Raw genomic sequence first — 27,411 nt, 5'->3', positions numbered from 1 at the left:
TCATTAGAAATAAACAGAAGCAGATGGTGTCAGTCAACAAAGGAACCAAATATCACGTCAAAATGACCTGGCTTGAGGTATAAATTTGTAAAATATATCTACCTAAGAGAACACAGTAAAGAGGTAGAAATTAGTGCACTGAAAGAATATTCCAACTTCTAATCAATATAGTAGCTGAGATAAATGCTCTTGCATTTAGGGAAGTAAATTATAAATAAATAAATGTTTATAATATGTACTTATAAATACATATATTACAATATAAATAAATAAATATATATATAACTAGTTTATGCTGAGGAATATTTTTGTATTTTTGCAGAGCTATCCTAATTTGCTTATGAAAGTTGGAAAAATAGGTTGTCAGGGAAACTTTATCATATATACTAATATATGGACCCTAGAGTTTAGGAAAAGTTCTTAGAGTATACCTTTAACTGGTAGTTCACTATAAACATGGAGAGTTTACTATAGCATAGTAATTAAAAGCACAGCTTGGAAAGGGTCTGCAAATCCCAGTGTTGTCACTTAACTAGCCACATAATCTTAGGCAGATATTGTAATATTTGAACATCACTTACTCATTTCTTGCTTAACTCAAAGAGTTGATCTGAGCATTAGATGGTATGAAGATAAAGCACTTAGTATCATGTCTGGCACTTAATAAGTACCTAATAAATACTAAATAAAATTCAAGTATTAGCAAGAGGTAAGGTAACTTACACTTCTTTATGGCACTGTGGAAAAGAATATAATTCTTTTAATAATCCTGTGAGGACCTTATATTAGGCAATATTGTTTTCATTTTATGAATGAGGAACCACACATTCTCAATGATTAGGTGACATTTAAATATCCAATGGCTGTTTATAGATGGGAATGGATATAGGTGGAATTTAATTCATTTTTTTAACACCATATCTTTTGTTCTTTTTTACTCCTTTATGTTACTTCCTATTAAAGTTATGTCAGATTTGATTATAGAACCCACACTTTTATTAACTAGTCTTTGTCCTCTGAAACATGGCCTTTTCAATTTAAAAAAAGGTAATATATATGTGTATGTCTGTGTACGTATATACATATACACACATATTTTCTAAGATGAACTTTGTTTTGATTTTCAAATTTGTTTATCCAGAAATAGGGGGATAAATATCCTGCACTTTAATAGTGTATCTTATTCCAACCATTTTTACTTGTGATTGCTGTAGGAAACAGGGTCAAACATTTGTAGACCATTACAATTCATGTTCTAATCCTTATTTTTCAGTTGAGACATCTCATAAACTTTCTCACGCAGGCCTGTAAGGTACTCTCTTCTAAGGGCATCAAGAGTTCACTCCTTTTAGGAATCCCTGGAGATTCAAGCTCATTAAATTTAGACTAGATTCAAACGTAGGCTGAATAACCAAGAAGGACTGTAATCTAAAATAACTATATGGGAAACACTGTGTTTTATAGCAAAATGGTGTATTTAGTTTAAAAAATGGACTATTGCCCTATGCATAAGTAGCAGATGACATCAATAAAAGTTTACTCTCCAAATTAGAACGTTGTAGTAATATTTCCCAATATGTTCACTTCGGTCACTATACCGCAAAATCCATTTTGAATATGTTCACAGAAATACTGCCAAATGAGAAAGGACATTTCCATGTTCAGAATTTAAAACTGAAGCAAAGCTTTTACTGCAATGGAATTAATCAAAATAGCCTTAACAGAATATTAATATCTTGACGTAGTAAAGATGTAATAGACTACCTTATCTGATTAATTAATTGTTTTCTTTGCCCTCCCTTTTTTTAAAAAAAAAAATTAGGTTGAAAAAGTTTCTGTTCAACTTCCAATTATTCAAGAACGAATCGACCTTGTGGGTTATTAATTCTTGTTCTCTTTCCTGCTGCCTCCATTTGACCATTTCACAGCTCAGTCATTCTTCCACCAGAGGGTGTGCAGAGAACGGAAAGGGGAGGATCCTGAAATCCATCAAATATGGATCTTTCCTGCCTGGCACGGGAGAAGTGGAAAGCCATGGCTACATTTAGGTTGTAGTACATGCAGTTAATTGTTTTTATTTAGACTACCTTGTCTATTACAGACAACCAAGTTTTGACAGAAGGATCTTAAATCTGTAATAATATAGTTTTAAACTTTATTTAAGTATAAAACAAGGTTATTGGTGTCAAAATGAAAACCAAAACTAAAGTGTCATTAAAATCTTGAGTTAGGCTTTAAGTGGTTTAAATTGATATTAAAGTATGAAAGCAAACGTTTTTCTCAATGCAGTGGATACATATAGAATCTAAATGTAGCAAACAACATTGTCATTATCAAATAGAGAGTTTACCAATAGTAATAGCAATATTGATTCTCATGATCATAAATGGAAGATTCTTGAAAGGCAAACTTGAGTGTAAGATATTTCCATAACAAATAGGCTATCTTTTAATATCACTTTAGGAATATATTTATTTAATGTGTGATATTTTCACCTGTCCACTCCACTCTTTCACCTAAATCCTCAGTATAAATATCATCCATATAAATACATTTAAATTCTATCATCTGCATGAAAATTTATTCAACTGTTTCAGTCCATATGGCTCTCTCCTCTTAATGTCTAGCATTTTAGATTGTGTTCCGTCTGAAATTAAATAAGACTGAAAAATAATGAGACAGTATGTGGTTATAAGTTGAAAAATCGCTGCTTTATCATCTTGTCTTACATGGTTCTCTGATATTTGAGTAGCTAACTTTAATTATGAGATCCCTACATTCAACAAATATTTGTTGAATGTTTACTCTGCGTTAGGAACTGTACTAAACATTGAGGATACAGTGTGAAGAAGATGGATACATTCTCTTCATTTGTGGAGCTTATATTGTAGCAGAGGAATACATACAATAAATCATAGAGATAATTAATGTAACTATAAAATATATAAAATTACATAGTATTTTAGCAATGAGACATGATAAGGAAAAAGATAATTAGAGCAGAATAAAGATGGATCAGAAATGGGGACTTTGCATTTAACTAGGATGATTAGGGTGAGCCTCATTGATTGGGAAGATGGTATTTGAGCAAAAACTTGAAGCAGGTGAGAGAAATAGGCATACAGATGTCTGAATGTCTGAAGGTGGAAAGTAAGAGCATTTCAGACAGAGGGAATAGACAGTGAAGATGCTCTTATAGCATAGTATACCTAGTATTCTAGGAAAGCAAAGAGGCCATTATGGCTAGCACACAGTGAGGAAGAGAAGAGTAGCAAAAAATCGGGTCACAGAGGTAATAGGGGTATGTGTGTGGGGAGAGATGGGGATGTCAATTCATATAGGTCCTCTCAGGCCATTGCAAGGACTTTGGTTTTTACTCTAAACGAAATAGAGAGACACTGAAGGACATAAGTGTGATATAGTCTGATTTGTAATTTGAGAGGATGGTTCTGGCTCCTGAGTAGGGTGGACTTTCTAAGAGGGAGGCCAGGTAGAGGCTATTGCCATAAACTGTGAAGAGAACTGATGCTGGCTTGCATCAGGGTGTGAGCAGTCGAGACAGTGAGAAGTGAATGGAATCTGGCTGTATTTTGAATGTAAGACCAATGGAATTTCCTGATGGATTGAATGTGGAGACTTCTAAGAGGAGATGTCAGGTAGATATTTGGATATGAACCAAGCGTTTAGAAGAGAAGTCTAGACTATAGATTTAAAAACTGGAGATTCATTATTATATAGACAGTATTTAAACCATGAGACAAAATGTGAACACCAGTGATGTAAGTGTAGATAATGAAGAAAAGAGGATTAAGGACTGAACGTGGAGTCCTCCAAAATGAGAATGGGGAGAAGAGAAAGAATTGACATGGGAGACTGAACAAGATCAGTCAGTGAGATGGGAGAAAAAATAAGAGAGTATTGATTCCTAGAAGTCAAATGAAGTAAACGTATCAAGTAGGAAGAAGTGGTCAACTGTTTCAAATGATGCTGATAGGTGAAGTAAGATGATGACCAAAAATTGCCTTTGAATTTAGCAATGAGGAGATTATTACTTGCATTACTTGCAACCTTGACTAGGATGATTTTGGTGAGGTAGTGGGCTTAAAGACTGGAGTGGGTTTAAGAGAGGATGAGAGGAAAGGAATTGTGGATAGAGAATGCTGACAACTTTATCTAGAGCTTTTGCCACAAAGGAGTTGGGGGGGCATTAGGGGAAGAGAAGCCAAGGCGTTTTCTTTAGAATGGAAGAAATAACAGCATGTGTGTATGCTGATTGGAATAAACAGTAGAGAGGAAAAACTTGATGATGTAGCAGAGGCTGAAGAGAATTGCTGGAGTGACATCTGTGAGTAGGCATGAGAGGATGGTTATCCAGTGGAGAGACTAGCTTTAGAGAGAAACAGGAATGATTCATCTCTACTAACAGGCAGGAATCAGAGGACATGGGTGCAGATGCTGGTAGACAGGTGGAAATGATGGTGAGAGGCTGTGCAAGTTATCTTCTGAGAGCTTTAATTTTCTCAGTGGAGTAGGATCAATAGCCATGAAGATGGGAGACGAGGTGTGGGAGGTTTGAAGACAGAGGAGAACATGTGAAATAGTCACTAGAAGAGAAGGAGAGTCCATGAATGAAGGACATATAACATGGTTGTTGGGAAGCATTAAGGCTGCACTTGAGATCTGTGATCATGAATTTAAAGTGATATCAATCAGTGTGATTGAGTGTTCTTTCCAGATCCTTTCAGTTATAGGTAGAAAGTTGAATTCAGCCGGGGTTGTAATTTTATTGAGCAAACACAACATGAGAGAGGAGCACGGGTATCAAGGGGTCATTTGATGATTGACCATAGAATTCAAGCCATGCAAAGAGGGGAGAGAAAACATCAAGGCTGGGAGAATTCATGGGAAAGCAGTGGTATTAATAGATTGATGGTTCTGATGAGGTCAAAGGATGGTTGGAGTTGTATCAAAGGGAGAGATCTGGAAAGATAGGAGGATGGAGTCAGAGAGAGAGAGATTTGTCAACTGACACTCAACTTCTTAATATTCCTGACAGTATCTAGATCAGACCTAGGAATACAGTGGAAACTCAGCAAGTGTTTGTTAAATTGCATCTAATTATATTTTTGCATCAGTACCTTGAAGCAATGAACTAAAACACTTTACAACCATAGAAACATTTTGTTTTAGTACAGATGCTTTAGCATCAAATTACATTTTCTAAGATGAAAAAAGTAACTATCTCTTTCCATACAAACATGATAGAAAAGACTGCAAATACCAAATTTGGATGATTTAGTGTTCTCTCAAATGCATTAAAATTTATGTTTATTACTTATAAATTTTTATATAAGACCTCATGATAATAGTTATGGATAGTACATGGTGAAACGCTTGTTTTATGAATTTCACAGATATCATCAGCCCAAATGGTTTACTCTGTGATATAAGAACCATAAGCTGTTAAAAGACAAAAACCCTAATATTATATCTCCTATAAAATAAAGGATGGAAAATATATTTATGAGATTTTAATATTTTCATCTGATATTTTAATTATGATAATTTTTATAATTGTTTTTTTCCCAATTTTGAGAAGGCAGGAAATTTATTTGCATATCTAATAAATTAGATTAGATTTTGAAGCAGAAAGAATGGGATTTATTGAGAAGATGTTATAAGCACTTTGCTTTATTTCATCTTCACAACAACTTTATGAGATGGTTTATTATTCCTACTTAACTAATGAAGAAACTGAGGCTTAGAGGCTGGCTGGGATTAGAAACCAGGGCAATCTTATTCCGAACATTATCACATTTTACTTCTATTAAGATGTGTCCATCAAATGTAAATCAAATGATATTTAAACTACTTTGAGTTGTAAGTTTTAGCTACCCAAGATCAGCCATGAGGCTTTATGATAGAGCAAGCATTTATACATTTGCATTTGTTCCATGCAGACTCTCCAGGTCAAATACAAACCACCCCAACTCTCTGGATCTCTGAGTTTAATGCACACTCAAGATGGACCAGGCAGCATTCTCACAGGGGCATGGTAAATTGCATCTGTTCTATAATCACCTTTGGCCAAATTTCAGACAGTATCAACTTTCTGGAACTTTGAGTATAATGCTCAGGTAATAAAGTTCTTCATTTCTCAATTTAATATACTGATGAGTGCTATAAGCCTAGTTCAGAAGCTTTGTATTCTTTATATACAGTTCAACTGATAGCTCTGAGAAAGAATGAATAGAAAGAGGGGCTACTCATAATGGACAGTGTCGGCATGAAGAAATTATAACTGACAGTTTGTAATAGAGCAGGTGATGGGCAATCTACAAAGTTAATGCCAGAAGTCTTCCAGTCTACCATTCTCATTTTATGTAGAGGCAAGCAGCTCCACATACTAAAAAAAAAACTCAGTAACACAACCCACGATGAACTCAAGTCAATTTGGAAAAGTTAAATTGTATTAATTGAACTCATTCAAAGAAAATAAAGAGATAGGAAACATTTTTGGGATAATTTCCATTCAGAATGATTCAAATGAAATAAAAAATTTTAAAGTATAAAAGGATAAACCGTAATTTTATTTTGGAAAATTATTTTGTGTATAAACCACATTCCCCAAGGATATTCGGTAAATGGGGCAATACTATATTGAGTAGGAAGTACTGTTTAGAGTAAGGTTTCAGAGGGGCAATCCACTGGATAAGAGAAAGCAAAAGCATCTAGCAACTAGTTTAGTAAATTTGGGAGAAACTGTACCTGTCAGTCATCTCTTAAGGAGAGAAAGAAAAAAGAGAGCCAACAGAGTGGAATGGTTTGCTCTACCTCTAAGCACCTAACGAAGGGGCCAAGAACTCAGCAGGGACCTAAGCAAGAAGAGTTAAAGGTCTCCTGCAAGACTGGCTATTTTAGTGGCATTACAAAGAGAAAAACCAAATGCAAGTAAAGCAATCAATAATTCAAGGCAGTCATGCCAGTGATCCTTCCTTAGGGACATGTTTAGAGAAAATTTGGAGAAGTCTTTATGATCTCAACTGACAACGAGTTCATTCACAGAGGAAAAAATCTGACACTGTCTTAGTTAAAATGACACGTCTGCTTCAAAAATACCGAGTCACTATTGTGTAAAATGGACTGTTTAATAATGTTACTTCATATTTGACTAGTGAATTTTCCCTTCATTATCAATCAACCAGTTTACTGAACACTTACTATGCCTGCACTTTGATAACGGCTATTGTGGACCTAGAGACAGTGTAAGGGGCAGCACTCTGGTCTTCAAGGATTTCACACTGAAGTTGGGAGGGAGTGTGGCCCCCAGAGAGAGGGCTCACATTGCTTCATTACCAGTCCAGCTTTGTTCTCTTACAATTTTCCAGGACATACAGGGACACAGAAGGTAGTTTAATCACTCAGTTCAGAAAAGGGTCTGTGGTGATTCAAGGAAAATTTGTCAGGCTAGGTGACAGAGCCCAACACAGACTTGAGAAAATGAGGGGCTGGAAGCAGTTCTGTTCTTCCTTATATTTAGCTATATCACCAGGTTGTAAGCTCTATGCCCCATGCAGGAAGTGCTGGTAACACACATAAGCATTATTTTTGATTTTATTTACTGATGAAGACATTAGAAAGAGTTAAAAGTCCTGGTATCAGGTTGAGAAGGCGGCAGGAGAACCGACCTGGTTTTTGTGGTCATCAGATTCTTTAATGGAAACTAAGGAACTCAATCCTCTGTTTATTTTAACACTATAATCTTGGGCAGAAGCAGATTCTGGAGAAAGGGAAGTAGTCTTATAGTGAGGGAAGTTCTAGTGGTTTTCAGATCACACATTAAGAATGTTGAAAGTGAGGCATTTAATAGGGCAAAAATAATAAGCTTTACTCTAAACAAATGGTCTAATAATTTGTCAAACACACAAGAGCATATTTCTTTCTTTCTTTCTTTCTTTTTTTTGAGGAAGATTAGCCCTGAGCTAACATCTGCTGCCAATCCTCCTCTTTTCTCTGAGGACGACTGGCCTTGAGCTAACACCCATGCAAATCTTCCTCTATTTTATAGGTGGGATGCCTACCACATCATGGCTTGCCATGCAGCACCATGTCTGCACCCGAGCTCTGAACCCGCAAACCCCGGGCTGCCAAGCGGAACGTGTGCACTTAATGCTGTGCCACCGGGCGGGCCCAGAGCATATTTATTTCTGATGGAGAACAATTCCAGGGTAGCATTTTCTCCCCAACCCACATGAAGCATCTCAAAATAGACTTCCCTAAAAATGTATAGAGTCTCTATTCTTCTCTTAATATGCACAAACTTTTAAAGATTTTAATCATTTAACTGGTTACTCATACCTGCTTTCTCTAGTGTGTTTGAGAGCAGCTCCTTCTCTTTATTGAGAGTTGAGGATATTATTTGTCTTCAGTGTTTTGCATGCAATTGGGGAGGGGGTGGAATAATTGGCGAGTTGGTAAAACACATGATAATGCCTTCAACTCTGATTGCCTTTCATTACAACTAACAATAGTGATTCTGCCCATTATGATGCTGTTCAAATCCATTCTTGTATAGAAATAAGTTTTAGAGGATGAGAGAAAAATCATTTAATTGCTGCAGAATTAGGAAGAATTTTCACATTAATTCGTTTTCACTAAAGTCCTTAAATTATAGTATCAGTCTCTCTGAAGCTATGACAAATCAACAATCAGACTTAAAACTGAATCACTGCCTAATTAAACCTTATCATTCATTATCTTGTTTTATCATATAAAGCAATTTACTTCATTATACCATGTATCAGCTCTACAAACAGGCATACACTATTTATTCAGAGATCACACTATCACAAAATGCATTCATCTCTGATGGACATAGGATCTTTATTTTACTATTGAATTAAAAGCTGTGGAATAAAGGATAAAGGATCCATTGGCTGGAAAGCCAATGCATTTACCCATGGATGGCTGCGTGTCATTTTGGGAACAAAAAGACTTAAGAGAGGATGGGTGAATAACATGCAGCATGGATATTTATTTACTGCTCTCTCTCTTTCTGTGTGTGCATATATATATATATATATATATATATATATATATAAATAAAAAACCAAGTTTCAGGAAATTGAAATTTCTTAAGAAAGATCAAGGTTAATGTACTTATTTTTAAAAAGGAAGAGTAGAATCTTTATTGAACACAAGAGGTTGAAATCTCATTTTCCAGTTCATTTCTTTCTAGCTCATTAGATGTGTTCAATGTTCCAAGTAGGTAAATATTCCAAGCATTGGGTGCTTTCAATGCTCCAAGTATGTAAAAATCACTAAGATGTAGTATTTGTCCTAGAAAAGCTTACAATGTAATGGGGAATAAGGTACATTATTAGTAGATCCCTAGCCTCTACCCAATAATCAGAGAATATGCATTTTTATTACTAGCCACAAAGAATACTTTAAAAATTGACCACATACTTGGCAAAAATGTGAAAGTCAATGAATAACAAGAAATCAACATCATCCGGATCAGGTAGTCTGCAACATGTTTCAATAAAAATAATATGATGACTAAAAAAGCCATAAGTATATTAGAATACTGAAAACAACTGAGTCAACCCTAAGAAAGCAGAAGGGGCGTAAAAAAAATTGCTGCAGTAGGAAGCAGACAAGTAGAAATTAATGACTGGAAAATCAGCCAACCAACCAGCCAACAGAGAGATTAATAAGACAAAAGAGCATTATTTGAAAGATGAATAAAGTAGAAAAACTTCTAGCTGGATGGATGATAAAAATGTAAAAGATAGATGGCACAACTAAAGAATATTAGAACTATTAGGAAGAAACAACCACAGACATAGCAGAGATTTACAAAACACATAAGAGAAGACTATGGACAATGTTTGACAATAAAATTGAACATCTGGATGATGGAGTAGATGAATTCCCAAGAAATTATAACTTATAAAAAAGTGACTCAAGCAGGTATAAAAATATAAGGATGGGAAAGAAAAATATAATTGTCATATGCAGATGATATGATTTTATACATAAAAATTCAAAAGAAAATACTGGTTATATATTAGAACTTAAAATTCAGCACCTGGCTGAATGTAAGATCAAGATATCAAAATGAGTTTGTTTCTATATAGCATCAACTAAAACTAGACAAAGTACTTTTTAAAAAGAAATACAATTTATGAAACTTAACAACTTAAACTACTTAGAGATAACTTTAACAAAGTGTGAGCAAGACTTTCTTGAAGAAAATCACAGAACTCTATTGAAAGACCCAAAATAAGACCTACATAAAGGTGAAAACCATGTTCATGGGTTACAACACTTACTATTACAAAGATATCAATTCTTTCCAAATTTATCTATAAGTTCAAGACAATTAAAAAAATTCCGATAGATTGTGGTGAACCTCAACAAGTTGAACCTAAAATTCACATGGAAGAATTGAGTACCAAGAACAGCAAGATACTTTTGAAAAAGAAATAAAGAGGACTTGTATTATCAGATATTAAAACAATATTAAGTTATAGTGATTAGAACAATGTGATATTGGCACAGGAATAGGCAAATAAGCCGATGGAGCAGGATAGAGAGTTTGGAAAAAACGTCTCTTATATGTAAAAGAGGTACATTTATACATTAGTGGGTAAGCAAGAGACTATTTAATAAATGCTGCTGGAATAATTAATCATCTATTCATGTGAAAAAATAAATTTTGATCACATAGGGTATAAAAAATGAGTTGCAAATGAATTAAAAGCCTAAATGTGAAGAGAAAAACTAACACTTTTGGAAGAAAATATAGGCAAATATCTTTATGATATCAGGGTACAGAAGATTTCTTAAATAAACCTTAAAAATACAGTCTATAAAGGGAAAAGTGAACATTAAAATTGGCAGCTTCTCTATGACAAATGGTATCCCAAGCAAAGTGAAAAGACAAGCCACAAATTGGGAGATGGTATTTGTAACCCATTTAACCAACAAAGACTAGTGTTCACAATACATAAATCTTTCAAATTACCAAGAACATACCTAACAGACAAACAATACAAAGTAAAAATGGACTCAGACAATTTATAAAGAAAGATACTTTACGTTTGCCCTAAAAAGAAATTTAAAAATGCCAACTTCACTAGTAATTAGGGAAATATAAATTAAAATATCGAGCTACCCTTATATATCCATCTGATTGGCCAACATTTAAAATATCTAATAACCCCGAGGGTTATGGAGCCATGGGAACTTGATTCTTTGCTGGTACAATTAGATCCACATTGATCATCAAGAACAAATTTCAGAAACATAATGTGAAATGAAAAATTTCCAGAACAGTACATATAATGTATTAGCACGTCATTGAAATTTTAAAGATGTTGACTCTAAGAGAGCAGAAGTGGGAAGGGATGAGGATAAGAATTTACAAATTTCTGTAATGCTTTATTATTATTATTTTAAATAAGAATGTGATATCTATAACAAATCTTAACACTTAAATCTCATGGTAGGCACATTGCTGTCTCACGTTATTTTCTTCATGCTAAAAATGTTTAATAGTTTAAAAATTAAAACAATGTAAATATTTTAATTAACTAAGTGTCGAGATTTTAACACTAAATTGAGTTTTGAATGATGAGTGAGATTGAACTTGGTAAAAAGAAGTGTGAAAGGAAATAATATAATTAGAGACACAGAGATGGTGAAACAGCATTAAATACTTGAGGCAGCTCTTCAGTATCTAGACCATAAAGTTAGAAAGTACAAATCCTCTTTGGTGAGGTGGGCAGATGGGATGGAAGTGAATGTGAAGATTGACTGTGGGGACCTTCAATGCTATTAGGAAGCCTACACTCTATCCTAGATCAACTGAAGTATCTTAAGTAGGAGAGTAACCTAGTCACATCTGCAATTTAGAAAGAGTGCCAAAGCCACTTTGTGGAGAATGGGTTTGGGAATGGAGGTGGCAATAATGGGCATGGAGAGACCAATTAGGAAGCTTTTCAAGTAGTCTAGGAAAGAGACAAGAAACTAAATTAAGATTGTAACAATGGGAATGGTGAGAAAGAAACAGACTTGACATATGTTTAGGAGGTAAATTTGGCAGGATTTGGTGGCTGAATGCATATGGGAGTCAGAGGAAAGAATGGATTTTTGCATTGAATGTCTGTGTGGATAATAGTAACATTAACAGAACTGAATAATGGAAGAAAAGTAGATTGGAGTGCATAATGAGTTTGGTTTTAAATACATCACATTTGGGGGTGTTTGTGGAACATATTATAGCTATGCCCAGCATGCAATTGGCTATACCAGTCTGAAGATCAAGGGTGAGGTCACAGCTGCACATAAAGTAGTAACTTATTTGAAGGAACAAGGATATTAAATATATTACTATATGGCAGGTTGGAACTGATTTTAGTGGTTACTCACTACTTATTGCAGTGGCATTTTTGTCTTTTCCAGCACTTAGTTACAACATTTAGCAGGTCGCCAGTATAAGAGGGGGGGACCCTATCCTAGGCAGGTTCCCTAATGTAATGTAATACACATTATATATTTTAAAACAATGCTTGTGTATAGTGTTTATGTATCTACCAATCATTTATTGAGCACCTACCATGCATGCTGGGAACTGTGCTAGTAGCTCCAAATAAAGAAAGAGTAAAGTAGTCCCTGATTTCAAGGGTTTCACAACATAGTCAAATATATTTGGATACATAGAAATTAAATTACAAAGTGAGGTAAGTCCAAAGCAAAAACATATTCAAGGTATAAAGGTACAACAGAGGAAGGAGTAATTAATTCTTTTTTGTGTATAAAGTGTTAGGAAAGCTTCCCAGAATAAATGACATCTGAAATGTCTTTTAAAGGTGAAGAGGACTCTGGTTGATGAGGGACAGCAGTGGGGTGGGAGGAATACCCTGGGCAGAGAAAATAGTCTGATTCCTTGTGTCAAAACAACCAGTCTAATGCATTTGGGAGTGACAATTTGGCATTACCTGAGGATAAAATGGAAAGAAGGTGGGTTAGTTGGGAACGTGGTTAGAGAGGTACATGGAAATTATTCATACAAATTGCGTAGATACATTTTCTCATACAATAGTTCACTTATCTAAAGGTTTTAACATAAAATAGTATCTTTAAATTATGGAAGGAAAATCGTGAATCAGCAGGACAGATGGAAGAATTGCACATGAAAAGTAAAGATTGGAGGCTGTGGGGACAACCAAGATCAGATTTAACCTCAGCCTCCTAGTGAATTAGTTTCATTGTGAGGAGTCACTCAACTTCAAGCACATTTCAGGTAAATTTTTACCTAGATTGACTAGTACTTGAATGAGTCCCTGTCACATTCTATTTTCTGTCTCTAAATACCAATACTGATTATATTCTCTGGTGTCTTGACTCTTTTCCACAAGGACTATTCCAACCTTATCAACTGTGATGCTGAAACTGCATTTATTTTCTGTTTTCTGCTCCTTCTTCACCCGACAGATTCCCAAAGGATGTATTATGCTCCTTAAGTAACTGTCTAGCTCTCTGCCACAGAATTCAGTGACAGCTTTTTTAGGTAAGATGTTCTGAAAAAGCTGATGTGTTGAAATCTTTCGCTGTTTGTGTAAGTGTTGGCGATGGCTGATCTATCAACACGCTCATCGAACGTTTCATACGGTACTAACATTGCAGAGTGCTTCTCCATGTCTTACATGTCTTTTTGCATAAATATTTCCAAAACACAGAGATCATAAGCACAGCTAAAAGTCCCTAAGTAATACTCACAAGGACTTCTAAGGATATCACAGACTTGCTTCTGAGTTGAAGAAGTGTAACTTACAATGCACCTCCTGGCAACAAAAATTTCTTGATGCGAGGGCCACTCGGAGATTATTATAATGCTCATAAAAATTTCACATTTCTCAGGAGTTTTGCATTTCTATTTAGTGATGAAGTTTTTCTGATCCTCTTTGAAAGTAAGATAGATTTTTATTTCTTTGACTTATTCAGCCAAACCTGCCTGAAAGTCAAGGGATGTGGTATATTTGGCTGTGTGATACATCTCTCAAATTGTAATTTGAAAATAGAATTTGATGTGTGAATGTATATAAATATATAATCAGTATTAATTGTTATTAAAGTAAAGAAATATCAATCCATAGAAGTACGTGGCCTGTAAATCCACCCTTAAAAGAATAAAGGTAGACCTGATGTCATCGTTCAATGGGCCTAAATCTAGTTGCTATTCTCTCTCTAAGTCTGCATATGGTCCTTTTAGGACTGTCTTCCTGAAAACCCACTGAGAGGTAAGTCAAGTTTGTGTAGAAAGATGTGTGTGTCCCCTGTGCACACTCTGATTGTCTCCTTCAACTGAAATGCTCTCCTTTATGCAGGTGCTACTGTGCCTCATGGAAATCCTAAGCTTACATCCCTTAATTGAACTCTACCCTAATAATAAAGCAGCCTTAATTAATCCTCCTATTCTCTAAGAATTTACAATTGTAGTTTGTGATATATAGCTCAGCACTTCATTGTATGTTTTACAATATTCACTGATTACTTATAGGTGTTAGTCTTATCTCTGCAGTGACACTGTAAAGTTCTCTGTGACTCTCATAGAGTCGAATGGAAGAAATCACTAGCAATTCACATTGGTACATTTCAACAAGTGTTCCATGTTCCAGAAGGACCATTCGTTTATGAATTCACTCAATAAATATTTATTGAGCTCCTGCAATGTGCCATATACTGTTTTAGGCCATAGAGAAACACCAGTAACCAAAACACAACAAAATTGGGGCATCACTGAATTTTACTTCTAGTGAGAGGAGTCCAGATAATGCATAAATGATTTAAATATATAGTATGTCAGTTTCTCATAAATGTTATTAAAGTAATAAAACAGAAAAGGGAAATGGAGTCTACTTCTAGTGGATAATAACAGCAGGATCTTAATGTTAAACAAGATGGTCCAGGAACATCATATTTACATATGATTAAGAGATTTTTCTAGTGTCCTTAACAAAACAGATTACATTAAGATCCTTATTTACCTAGAATGTCAAGCCAGTCTTACCTAACATTTTTGTTTAGGTTGTCTAAATTAATTTTTACTTTCTTTTTTCAAAGAGCTTTACTGAGGTATAACGGATACACAAAGAACTGTACATATTTAATGGATACCATTTGATGAGTCTGGACATAGGTAAACACCAATGATACCATTGCCCCATGAAGATAATAGACATACCCAGCATATCATACTTTTGACATGAAGCACATTGCCTGAAATAAACAAAGCAACACACACACACACACACACAGAGTAACTGACTAGCTTAAAGATGGAGGAGTCATGTTTTATATCCTCACAGTGCCCAGACATAATCTTTTTAGACTGATGCTTGCTTTATTCTAATAACAGGGAGAGTGAAGGTCATTTGGAAGGAAATGAGGATTTAATGAATGTATGAGGGCACAGAAGACTCCCACAAACATTGGAAGGAAAACATAATCAAGATGAACATCAATATCATCAACAGCATCCACACAATCATCAGAAATACAACTTTGTCCAGAAATACAGCAAATTCTACTGAGCATCTATTATTGATCAGTCACTGCTCTTTACAGTTGAGATACATCGGTGACCAAAATGGAGAAAAATCGCTACCATCACATGATGGAGTTTACATTCTAGGCCAGGAGAACATAGACAATAACCATAGTAAATAAGTAAATTCTACAATATCGAGAAGATCGTCAGTGCTATGGGAAAAACTGGAACAGCAAGGGAAATTGGGAGTTCACTTTCAAGTAGGGTGACCAGATAGGCTTCATTGAGCAGGTGATATTTGAGACATATTGGAAAAACTTTTAATCTGAGAGTGAGGAAAATAAACAGCATAAAGACACTAAAATATTCTACAAAAAAGTAAAGTACATATCTGAATGTAGAGGGAAATAAGGACTGAGTGAGTCATGCACATTAGTAAGAGGAGGGCAGAGAGGTTTTCTGTTTTTGACTTGTAATTTAGGATTTAACTTTGCAATAAAAGTAGCAGAGTTGCAGCAAAATCAAAGAAAAAGTGTTATATTATATCATTTGCTAAGAGAAAACATTAAAGCACATTTTCAGGAAAAAATTCAAGTTATTTAGAGATGAGATGAGAATCTTACCATTTTTACTGATGTCGAGTTCTTTAAGATTAACTAAACTAGCAATAGTGGTTGGCAGATTTGAAAGGTCATTATCAGGAATACTTAGTTTTCGTAGAGCTTGACAGTTGAACAATTGCTGTAAAAGAAAATAATGATTAATTAGATCCCAATTTGGTTAAGTCCATTCATACATAAACTCTGTAACAAAATTCAATTCACCATCTTTATAAATGTGGTAGTAGAAGGGCCAGCCACAGAAGTCTCAACTGCTCCCACAGCCATCCTCTCCATTGTTTTCAGACTGTTTCCACATTCCATCCCCATGTCAGTGCCTCGCTCTTCTCTGCTACCCAGATTCAAAACCCAAGATATTCTTTTATTTTCTCTTCTGTTTACCATTAATGTTCAGTTTGCCACTGATCCTACTGACTTTTTTTTGGAAATAATTTCTGGAATTGTCTCTTTCTATTTCCACAGCTACCAGGATTACCTCAATCCTCTTTTTCTGCAACCACCTATTGCTTCCATTTAATCACATTGAGCAGTTGTTTAAATGACACGCAAAAATCGCAATACATTTGAATACAGGAGCTCACATTTCCTTGTGTGCTCCCATACTGCTTCATAAATACCTAGAAAATGAAATGTTTAACCTCTGATATTTGGTGAAAAAAATCCCTAGAGTTTGGTTCATTTCTGCCCTCAGTCCAAAGTACTAGGTGGGGAAGAGTTACGTGTTAAAGCAATGGTTCTCAAATCCAGCATGGTTTTAGTCGCTGGTGGCTAGAGGTGCTTCTTCAGAATGTGGGTTCTTGGGCTCTACCCAAAGTACTGTTACATTGGGTCTGGGACGGGGGTCATAAATCTGTATTTCTAACAAGCACTCTAGTGATCTGGTTATTCTGATTTAGGTGTTGCCATACCATATTTTAGAAAACAATGTTAGATTTTTTAGCTCTGTCCATTTCATCTTGGTTACTCAAGATATGAACAGCTGGCACAGAATTTTTGATTCATTTCTGGAAGAATTATCTTAATGATAATTTTCTGTTTGACATTTCTAATTCTGTTTTGCTGAATTTCCATAGACGAAGTCTCTGGTATCCATGACTATGCAGTTGGCCCACAGCACACTTAACTGCTGCTTGTTCTTACATATAATTCACTATTCATAGGCAAAAACAATGTAGTGCATATTTGTTATTTCTTAATTCATTAGCTTTTTAAACAATAGATTGTGCCAGTTGTTACTTAAGACAAAGTAAACAGTTTCTTGCTTTTGGATAGTCATTTTCACTCCTTACAAAGATTATTTGCAACACATTATGCAGTGCTAGAATTTCAACATGCTATACAGAAATGTTGCTACTTCTTTTTATAAGATCTAAAAAAGAGAACTTTGATGGATAGTTTCCACTAACTACTAATTTTCGCTTTAAAAAAATAGAAAAACAGATGTTTACATTCATGGTAAAAGTTAATTTGAGTTTTTGTCCAGTCTCTATCATTCTGTTGAGACCACTACTTCCACATGTAATATGACTTGCTACACAGATTCATAGATTTTAAAAAATAAATTACCTCATGACAGATGTTGGTAAGATGTGCTAAATACTCTTTAGTCTGATTACTATAACCACTTATGCAGAATTCAGACAAATGATTTTCAAAACAGAGGGTTGGTGAGTTTTTTTTTGGTAAATTCAGTCACATTATCTCAACTAAATTCAATTTCTCTCGAGAATTAGTAGAGGCCCCTATTCTTCTCCAAATTTAAATGAAGCCACATCAGGAACAAAAGATGTGGAAACTCTGGAACACCCTATTACATATAGAATCCAACACCGGTCTAGTATGGAGACTAAGAGTGTGGCATTTGGAATCAGACTGATGTGGGTTCAATCCCCTCTCATCTACTCACTAGCTGTGTGATCTTGGGCAAGTTACCTAACATCTCTAAATCCTATCAATGTCCTCATCTATAAAATGGGAACAATAACATTATCTAACTTGAAATGAGTTATTATATTTCATCAATTCCAAGTCCTGCATTTTTTCACATATTAACATCTTTGATACTTGAGAAGCATCTTACAATCAAGAAACAGTTATAATTTTTAATGAGTGTTTCTTTCTTATTGGTACTACAATAATGGTATGTCTTATAATCAGTGGCCTTGGATTTGATGAAATAAATTACCTGTAAAAATGTAAAACTGTGATGGCACATAATAAGAGCTTGATAACTGCTAGCTGTTATTAATATTTATATGCACAGACAGAGAGGCACACCCATATAATAATCTACTTCTTACTTTTCTAGATGATGAAGTCTTTGAGGGGAGGAGTCACGTCTGACCCATCTTGGTGCCAACCTGCTCCACCTTTGTATGTGTATACCAAAGTGACATGTACAGTGTATGCTGAATAAATACCTTTGAAAATTTACTTAAATAAATAAAGAAAAAATGAGGAGAGTGCTCAGTTCCAGCTGAGAGTGGTATTTCATTGGGTTGGAAGTTTCAGATAGGTAAACAATCTCAGTGGAATCTAAATTTCATAAACAAAGCAGTGAACTTTTGAATACGAGTCATGATGTCTATAAATTGGCAAATAAATTAAGAAGGCATTTTAATGATTCTTTCAAGATTCAAGCTTTGAATGAAAATGAAGTGAAAGATGACTATGAAATAGCTGTAATTCTTCAATATAGTATAAAACAGCAAATATAATTAATAGCTAATTAGAGTAAGACTTGTAATGGTTATGGTTATTCTGCCTTTCATTTGCTAATGATATTTCACATTTCAAAAACAATAAAACCATTTTGAGTGTTAAAACATTTGCGTTCTAAAGTGTTCTTTTTCTTGGGCTAAGGAAGCAATTTAACTCTGACAGAAATTGGTTTGAGAGGAGTATGCAATTTAAATTACTGACTCCAAAAAGTAATAGCTAGGTGTTTTCTAAGAGATCTGATACAAAAGAGAAAGGCCTGAGTGTTGAAAATAAAAACATATTTGGGGCCAAAGGTGTATATTCTAAAAGGCATTATTCTCTCAATCATGGAAAACCATTAATTGATCCCTGCTATGAGCCAGACACTGGGCCAAGTGCAAGGCACACAAAGTGAATAAGACACAGCCACTGAGCTCATTGTTTACTATTCAACATTTAGACAACAAATCAAATACAGTGTGAAAAAACTATGCCAAGGTAAACATCAGGTGTGATGAAAACATACAGTAGGATGTCTGTGGATAATGGTGGTGGGGTTGACTCATGAAAGTATTCCTGAAAGAGGTGATAAAGAAATGGATCACTCAAGAGTCAGCACAAGTTAGCCAGATGAAGACTAAAGAGGCATAAGGTTGCACCTCTCTTGTAGTATCTAAAGATACTCCCAATTCAAAGAACGTGTAACTCAAACTAGTTTCAGATATTTGATAGCGTAGGGAGAGTTATATCTTGGAGTGAAAGCTCTGAGTCTACAATATCTACGTGCATTTAAAATACATTTATTGAATACTTATTACATGCTATGGTCTATGTTCAGCACTGAAGATAAAGACATGAAAAGATATCACCAATCTCTGTTTTCAGCTGAATGGTAGACTAAACATTCAAAGAAAAATCTTTTGGCACAGCAAAACTACACAAGCACACACACAGTCCTTTAATGCATAATTGAGCTCTGGTTGTATAGTACAGGAATTCCTCAAATTCCAGAATAACAAGAAAATATGAACACATAGAGTTAAGTGGATCTGCATTTAGCTTTTGCTCTGGTGGCATCTGTTGGTCCCTGGTGGCTGAAGGCTGAGGTTTTTTTGCAAGAAGGACGGAAGACTGCTTGGGGTCTGAATAGACTGAGGGACTGACTTAGAGACCATGCCATATGGATCTGAGGTCTCCTAAGAGGGATACTCTGGGTTAGTGAACTAGAAAAATTGAGTCCTGCAAAGGGAGTCAGTGGGGAATGCATGCCTTTCTCACTTTTGAGTCTAAGTGAGAAGAAAGACAGAAAAAAAGGAAGGAAAAGAAAGAAAAAAAGAGAGGGACAGAAGGAGGAAGAAAAGAAAAAGGAAAGAGAGAGAAAGAGGAGCGAAAGAAGGAAAAAAGAGGAAATATAAAGAAGAAAGAAATAGAAAAGGAAAGAAGGAAGAAAGGAGTGGGGAAGAAGGGAATGCAGGGAGGGAGGGAAGGAAAGGAAAAAGCAAGGAAAAGGAAGAAATAAAAAGACACAGAAAGAAAAAAGAAAATCCGTCTTCTAAGGATACCAACCAGAAGCCTAACTTACCCTGAGTTAGGGACTGGAAATCACAGTATCTAGGAGGCTCCCTACAACCCAATCTGGAGCTACAGGTGGCCCTGTGTTAGAATTGCCCACAAGTGCCTGGTAGAAGTAAACACAAATCTCCTCTGAAGGAATGAGCTTTAAATTCAGGTCTCAAAGAATTCCCACAGATAAAGTTCCAAGAAACAAGGAATCATCCAAAAAAAACAAAAAAATAACTAAATGGTGATTAAATAATCGACCTGAATGAGATGTTGCAGAAAAACAATCTTGCCTGTAAACGATGGAAATACTAGAATTATAAAACACAAAACGCAAAATAAATGCATTTAATATATTTAAAGAAATAAAAGTGGGATCTGAAAGCATGATGATAAAGCAAGAGATTATCAAAGAGAGCTCAGTGGATCAGGAGATTAAACATTGGTGGAGAAAGTAATAGCGATTACACGTTAAGAAGTCACCTGAACGTAGCGTGAAAGACAGAGATGAAAAATAGAAAAGACAGGTTAAATGATATGAAGGGCAGAGTAAGAAGATCTTTTTGAAATTCTAGGGAAATTTAGTAGAGAAAAAGAGAATGAGGTGGCTGAGGAATCCAGAATCGTCGAGACACATCTTCAGACTGAGGAAGCTCAACAAATTCTAAACAGGATAAATGAAAAGAAGCCTACATCTACACTTCTAGGAAATTGCAGAGTATCAAAGGCAGTAGATCTGCAAGAACGAATAGCAATAAAGTTAAATTTTTTAAAAAAGGAAAATACGTGGCTGACGCTAAACAAACATTGGGTATATAAAACAATAACAAAATGTCTGTGTGGGATTAAAAAATCAACGTAGGTCAAAACTGTATGGGAGTGGCATAAAAATAGACATATAGATCAATGGAACAGAATTGAGAGCCAAGAAATAAACCCACTCATATATGGTCAACTAATACTTGACAAGTGGGCCAAAAAATGCAATGGGGAAAGGACAGTCTCTTCAACCAATAGTGATAGGAAAACTGGATGACCACATGCAAAAGAACAAAATTGGATCCCTGTAGTATATCACTCACAAAAATTAACTCTAAATGTATTAAAACCTTAAATGTAAGACCTGAAACTGTAGAACTACTGGAAGAAAACATAGGGAAAAAGCTCTTTGACATTGGTCTTGGCAAAGTATTTTTTGGATATCACACAGAGGTTGGAGGGTGGGTGAAATGGGTGAAGGGGGTCAACTGTATGGTGATGGATGGTAACTAGACTTTTGGTGGTGATCACTTTGTAATGTAGACAGATGTTGAATTATAATGTTGTATACCTGAAGCTTATATAATGTTATATACCAATTTTACTTCAGTTAAAACAAAAGTGCAAGTAAAATTAAAGTGGGACTACATCAAACTAAAATGTTTGTGCACAGCAAAATAAACAATCAGCCAAATGAAAGGCAACCTATGGACTGGGAGAAAATATTTGCAAACCATCAAAATATACAAAGGTATATTTGGATTAATATCCAAAACATATCCAAAACACACTAATATCCAAAATATATAAAAAGAATAGCAAAAAAAAATCTGATTAAAAAATGGGCAAAAGACTTGAACAGACAGTTTTCCAAAAAAGACATACAAATGGCCACGAAATGATGCTTGACATCGCTAACATACAGGGAAACGCAAATCAAAATCACAATGAGGTATCACTTCACATCTGTTAGAATGGCTGTTATAAAAAAAGCCCAAACAAACAAGAAACAACAAGTTGTTGGCAAGGCTGTAGAGAAAAGGGAACCCTTGTGAACTGTTGGTGGGAATGTAAATTGGTATAGCCAATATGAAAAACACTGTAGAGGTTCCTCAAAAATTAAAAATAGAACTACCATATGATCTAGCAATTCCACTTCTGGGTGTATTTCCGCAGGAAGTGAAAACACTATCTCAGAGAGATAGCTGCACCCTCACGTTCATTGCAGCATCATTCACAATAGCGAAGACCTGGAAACCACGTTAAGTGTCCATCAGATCAAGATGAGTCATATACATATAATTCAATATTATTCATCCATAAAAAAGAAGGAAATGCTGCCTTTTGCAACAACATGGATGGATGTTGAGTGCATTATGCTAAACGAAATGTCAGACAGAGAAAGACAAACACTGTATGATCTCACTTAGACGTGAAATCTAAAAAAGCCAAACTCTTAGAGACAGAGAGTAGAATGGTGGTTGTCAGGAGCTGAGGGGTGGAGAAAATGGGAAGATGTTGGTTAGAGGGTATAAATTCCCAGCTCTAGGATAAATATGATCTGGGGCTCTAATGCACAGCATGGTGACTACAGCGATCAATACTATATTACATACTTGACAGTTTTTATGAAAGTAGGTCTTAACTGTTATCACCACACACACACACACACACACACACAAATCATAATTATGTGAAGGGATGGAGATCTGGTACCCTATTGGTACCTTCTTATCTTATTGTAGTAATTGTTTTGCAATATATACTTTTATTTAATCATCATACTGTACACCTTAAACTTACATATATGTCAATAATATCTCAATAAAGTTGGGAAAAATAAATGTAGAACTAAAATTCTGAACAACAAAGGCATATGTATCAGGAAAAAGATAATAAGATTAAAAACATTCTCAGAATTTTGCATTGTTTGAGAGGAGGTTAAACATACTGATTACCTTTAAAATTGAATATACATGTTAAAATTTCTAGAATAACAACTAAAGAAATAGAAGTAAGATGTATAATTTCCTAGTGGGTAGAGGCAAAGTACATGGAGTGAGAGAAAGAGAAAAGAAAAGATCTTTAATAAATATAACGGAAAACAAGTAAATATTTAGAAGAAGCAACACAGATAAAAATAGAGTGGAACAGATTAATGCAAATATACCAAAAGGTGCTATCAGTAAACATGGATTAATCTTTCCAGTTAAAAAACAAAGACTGTCAGAGTGGATTCAAACAACAAACAATCAAATTTTATCCTTTTACCAGTGATACACCTGAAACTTGATGGAAAAATCATGACACTGGCAAAACTAACCAAAAGAAAGTTTATGCAGCAACATTGATTTAAAATAAAATGCATTACTAGAGAGAGAATGACTATATGTTAATAAACACTTCAGCTCACCAGGAATATATAAGTCTGACTTGTACGCATCTACTATCACAACTTTAAAACATTTTTTAAAAGTTAGACATATCTACAAGGAGATATTACAAACATACTATCATAACAGGGTATTTTAACACATATCTCTCAGTGACTGATTAAAGACAGACGAAAAGAGAAGAAAAGCTATAGAAGAACTGGTGGACACTAGCTTGTTGTAGTGGACACATACAGAACACTGAACTCAACTACTATTGAATACTTTTTAAAAAGCATATATGAAAAATTTGCAATTAACCAAATACTAGACGTAAAGGAAGTCTCAACAAACTTCAAAGAATTGGTAATAAAAAGACCAAATTCTTGGGCCATAGTGCACTTAAGCTATAAATTAATAACCAAAAGATAACTTTAAAAGCTTTTATATTTGGATATATATAAAGTTAAATTTATTACTCATAGGTCAAAGAAGAAATCATACTGGAAATTACAAAATATAAGCAAATGACAGTAAAATATTATACTTTAAAAATGGCAGGCTATAGCTGGAGTAACTGGGAGTAAATTGTAGCCTGAAATGCTTGCATTAGAAAAGATAAAGTGGTGAAAATGCATGAGTTAAGCACGCAGCTTAAGAAGACAGAAAAAAGACAGCAGAATGTAGAAAGGAAGGTACAGTAAAGAAAAAGTCCCTCACAACTCACAGCAGTCTGGGAGGTGGGGACGACAGAGGTTCGGAAACAAGCACCAGACTGGAGCTCCTCAAGCAGAGGAACCATGGATTTCGTGGGTCATTGTACGTATCTTATGATTGTTTTTGTCGTTTTGAATTTTTTATTATAAAATTTACGTACACAAGAGTGTATACAATATGTTTGCTGTTTTAAAATTATGATACTAAAACAAAGACCCATATTCCTCAATCCAGCTTTAGGAAGCTACTTTATGCCCCTCCCAATCACCTCCCTTTGTCTCCTATTTGACCATTGAGAGGCAACCAATCTCTTGAATTTCATTTTACTCGTTTCCTCATTTTCCTTTGTACTCTTACCACAGGTATAGCAATCCTAAAAATTTATATTGTTTAGATCTGTCTATCTTTATACAAATAGAGTAATACTGCATGCTTTCTTCTGCAACTTGACTTTTTCTTCAATATTATGTTAACATTATTCCATGTTGATGTTTATAATCTATGCATTCATTTTTACTACTTTATGATTCATATAACACAATTTTGTTATATATTCTGCTGTCCATAGACTTTTGGGTTGTTTACAATTTTTTCTAACATGAAAATTACTGCTAAGAATTTTCTTATATACTCTGCATGTACACAAAAGTTTCTGTGAGGAGGTAGGCAAATGTTCAAATTATCTAAGTAATAGAAATTTTTTTCCAATGAGATTGTAACAATTTAAATTCCCACAGAAATAAGAATTCTTATTTTTTCATACTGTTACCAAAATTTGATATTTTCGGACTATTTAATTTTTTTCAATCTATGGTGTGTCAAATGGTAACACATTTTACCTAATTGCTAACAAAACTGAATGTCCTGTCTTGTTTTACTTATTTGAATTAGTTCATCGCATGTTCTGGATACCAATTCTTTGACAGTTCTCTCAATAGATGGCTCATTTTTCCATTCTTTTAATGCTAGGTTTTGATGAAAAGTCATTTACAGTGGTCAGATTTATCTCTCAGTTTTCATACGTGAAAATGGTCTCTGATTTTTTTTTTCTCCTAAAAGTTTCACTGCTTTGATTTGACTCATTTGGACTTTATTTCTGAGAATGATGTGAAGTAAGGATCCACGCTTTTCCTTACAGGTGACCAGTTGTTCTAACACCATTTAAAAATAGTCCATTATTCCTCCACTGATTTGCAAGACAAGTTCTGTTGTGTATCTGATTTCCACATAAATGTTGCTCTGTCTCTGGATTTTCTATTTCTTGTCCACTGTTCTATTTGTCTCTCTCTCATTCCAGCAGGGTCATCAGAGCTCTGTGACTGTTCTCTGTGCTTGTGCTAGAGAAGAATGGGGAAGGAATATGAGAGGACCTCTGGAGAAGGAAGAAGCAGTTGATCCTGGCTTTGAGAGAGGGGTAGTTCTGTGAGCAGAGGGTGGGGTGTGGAGGCGGGGGTAGTTTGGGAAGAGCAGGGCGGTTGGTGCAGGAAGCTGTACTAGGAGGAAAGGCTCAGAGGCATATTAGGAACAGCAAAAAATTAAAAGTGGCTATATTCTAAATTTTGTTGAGGGGAATACAAAACGAAAGTTTTAGCCAGAATGTGAAAGGGTATAAGAGTCAGGACTTTATCCTATAGGAGGAGTCTGAATGGTGATTTTTAATCATTTTTGAGTCAACATCACAGATGCTATCTCTATCAAAACACATACACACACATGCACACACACGCATTTGCATTCAATTTCAAGAAACTTACAAATCACCAGAAGCACATGCATGGATCTGTGGACAAAGGTAAGGACCTCTGTCATAGGCCATGACTTATTACTCCTAAAAAAGTAAGTGCAATCAGGTCCATCTTCTGCTCATACTTTTCCAATGGCTCTTTGCTCTCTTTAGGACAAAGTCCAAATTCCTTGACATGGCTTTCAACGCCTTCACCTCTCCAGTTTCTCATCTTGTCATTCCCCTGTCCCTTGTCTCTTCCTCATAACTTCCCCTCTACTGTCCTGCATTACTACATCTCCAGCCACACTCAGCAGCTGCCAGTTTCTGCGTCTACTGTGCTCTGCTTTGCCATTGCAAATGCCAGTTCTCCAGCTGAAGCTTTTCTCCACTCCACCCTACCCCAACTCCCCTCTACCTTCTCCTTCAAGCCCAGGCCTTTCTATCTTTCAGGTCACAGTTTAAGACCGGTTTACATGCTCCACCTGTGTACTTTCATAACATTCTCTAATTATCCCTATGGAAGCCTGGATGCTCCTGTTTGGGGATTATTTGATTGTAAGCTTCTCTAGTTCCTGCAGCATCTGCAGCCTACAGTGCAATTATACATTGTTCTTTCTCAGTAAATAGTTGTTCTTTCATGAATATTCTTATGCAGAGAAATGGCAAATAACAAGACAGACCATTTCTTGAGTGCCTATTATATAGGTGCAAGGCACTAAACTATATTGTAAAATATATTATCTCTACTTCTCACAAGAATATTGCAAGGTAAGTATCATTATCCCTACTTTGCAGATGAGAAAACTCAGGAGGTTAGCTTTTACAAGGTCATACACCCAGGAAGTGCCAGAGCCAGCAATTCAAATTGAGTTTTGTCTGGTACAAAGCCATTTCTGCCGCAGAACCCTGCTGCCTCTGCGCTGTCAGATCTGTGCTTTGGAAAGATAACAGTGACAACTGACAATGTTTGGCAGCTGCCTGGGAGTAGAGAGTGAAAGAGACAGAGGGAACCTTGAGCCCGTCATAATGGTCCTAGGGGGATTAGGGAAAACAACTCAGACTCAATGACTATCTACTGAAAGCAAGGACCTAAATTCGAGTAAACGTGAGTATATGTTACAGCACTTTGCTAACCCTGAAGCGCCCCATAAATGCAAACTATTATCATTTGGGTTAGCAGCTTATTATCAACTTTATACTCAGGGTAGGAAAATTCAGGACACAATAAATGTCATCAATGTGAATGATACAGTTCCTTAGAAAAAATAAGAAATAAGCTGTTTATTTTTCCACCACGAAGAAAAAAGTGTTAGTTGCTTTTGAATTTGAAAAAGATAAGCCCTTTTCCTGAAAAGTTTCATATAAGATCATAAATATTCAATGAGAGGGTAATTGATG

General features: G+C 35.2%; 1 protein-coding gene across 1 annotated transcript in view; it reads right to left on the bottom strand.

Annotated features, from left to right (window-relative positions):
* LRRC7 (leucine rich repeat containing 7) overlaps nt 1–27,411 on the bottom strand; it is a 392,875-nt gene that overhangs the window by 251,848 nt on the left and 113,616 nt on the right. The window contains exon 3 of the mRNA XM_046645726.1: nt 16,183–16,300. Within this exon, the coding sequence (XP_046501682.1) occupies nt 16,183–16,300 (118 nt within the window). The remainder of the gene's footprint in view (nt 1–16,182; nt 16,301–27,411) is intronic.

This window comes from Equus quagga, chromosome 18, assembly GCF_021613505.1.
Source record: "Equus quagga isolate Etosha38 chromosome 18, UCLA_HA_Equagga_1.0, whole genome shotgun sequence".
NCBI lineage: Eukaryota > Metazoa > Chordata > Mammalia > Perissodactyla > Equidae > Equus > Equus quagga.
The sequence above is the reverse complement of the archived record's forward strand: the minus strand, read 5'-3'. Positions and strand labels throughout refer to the sequence as shown.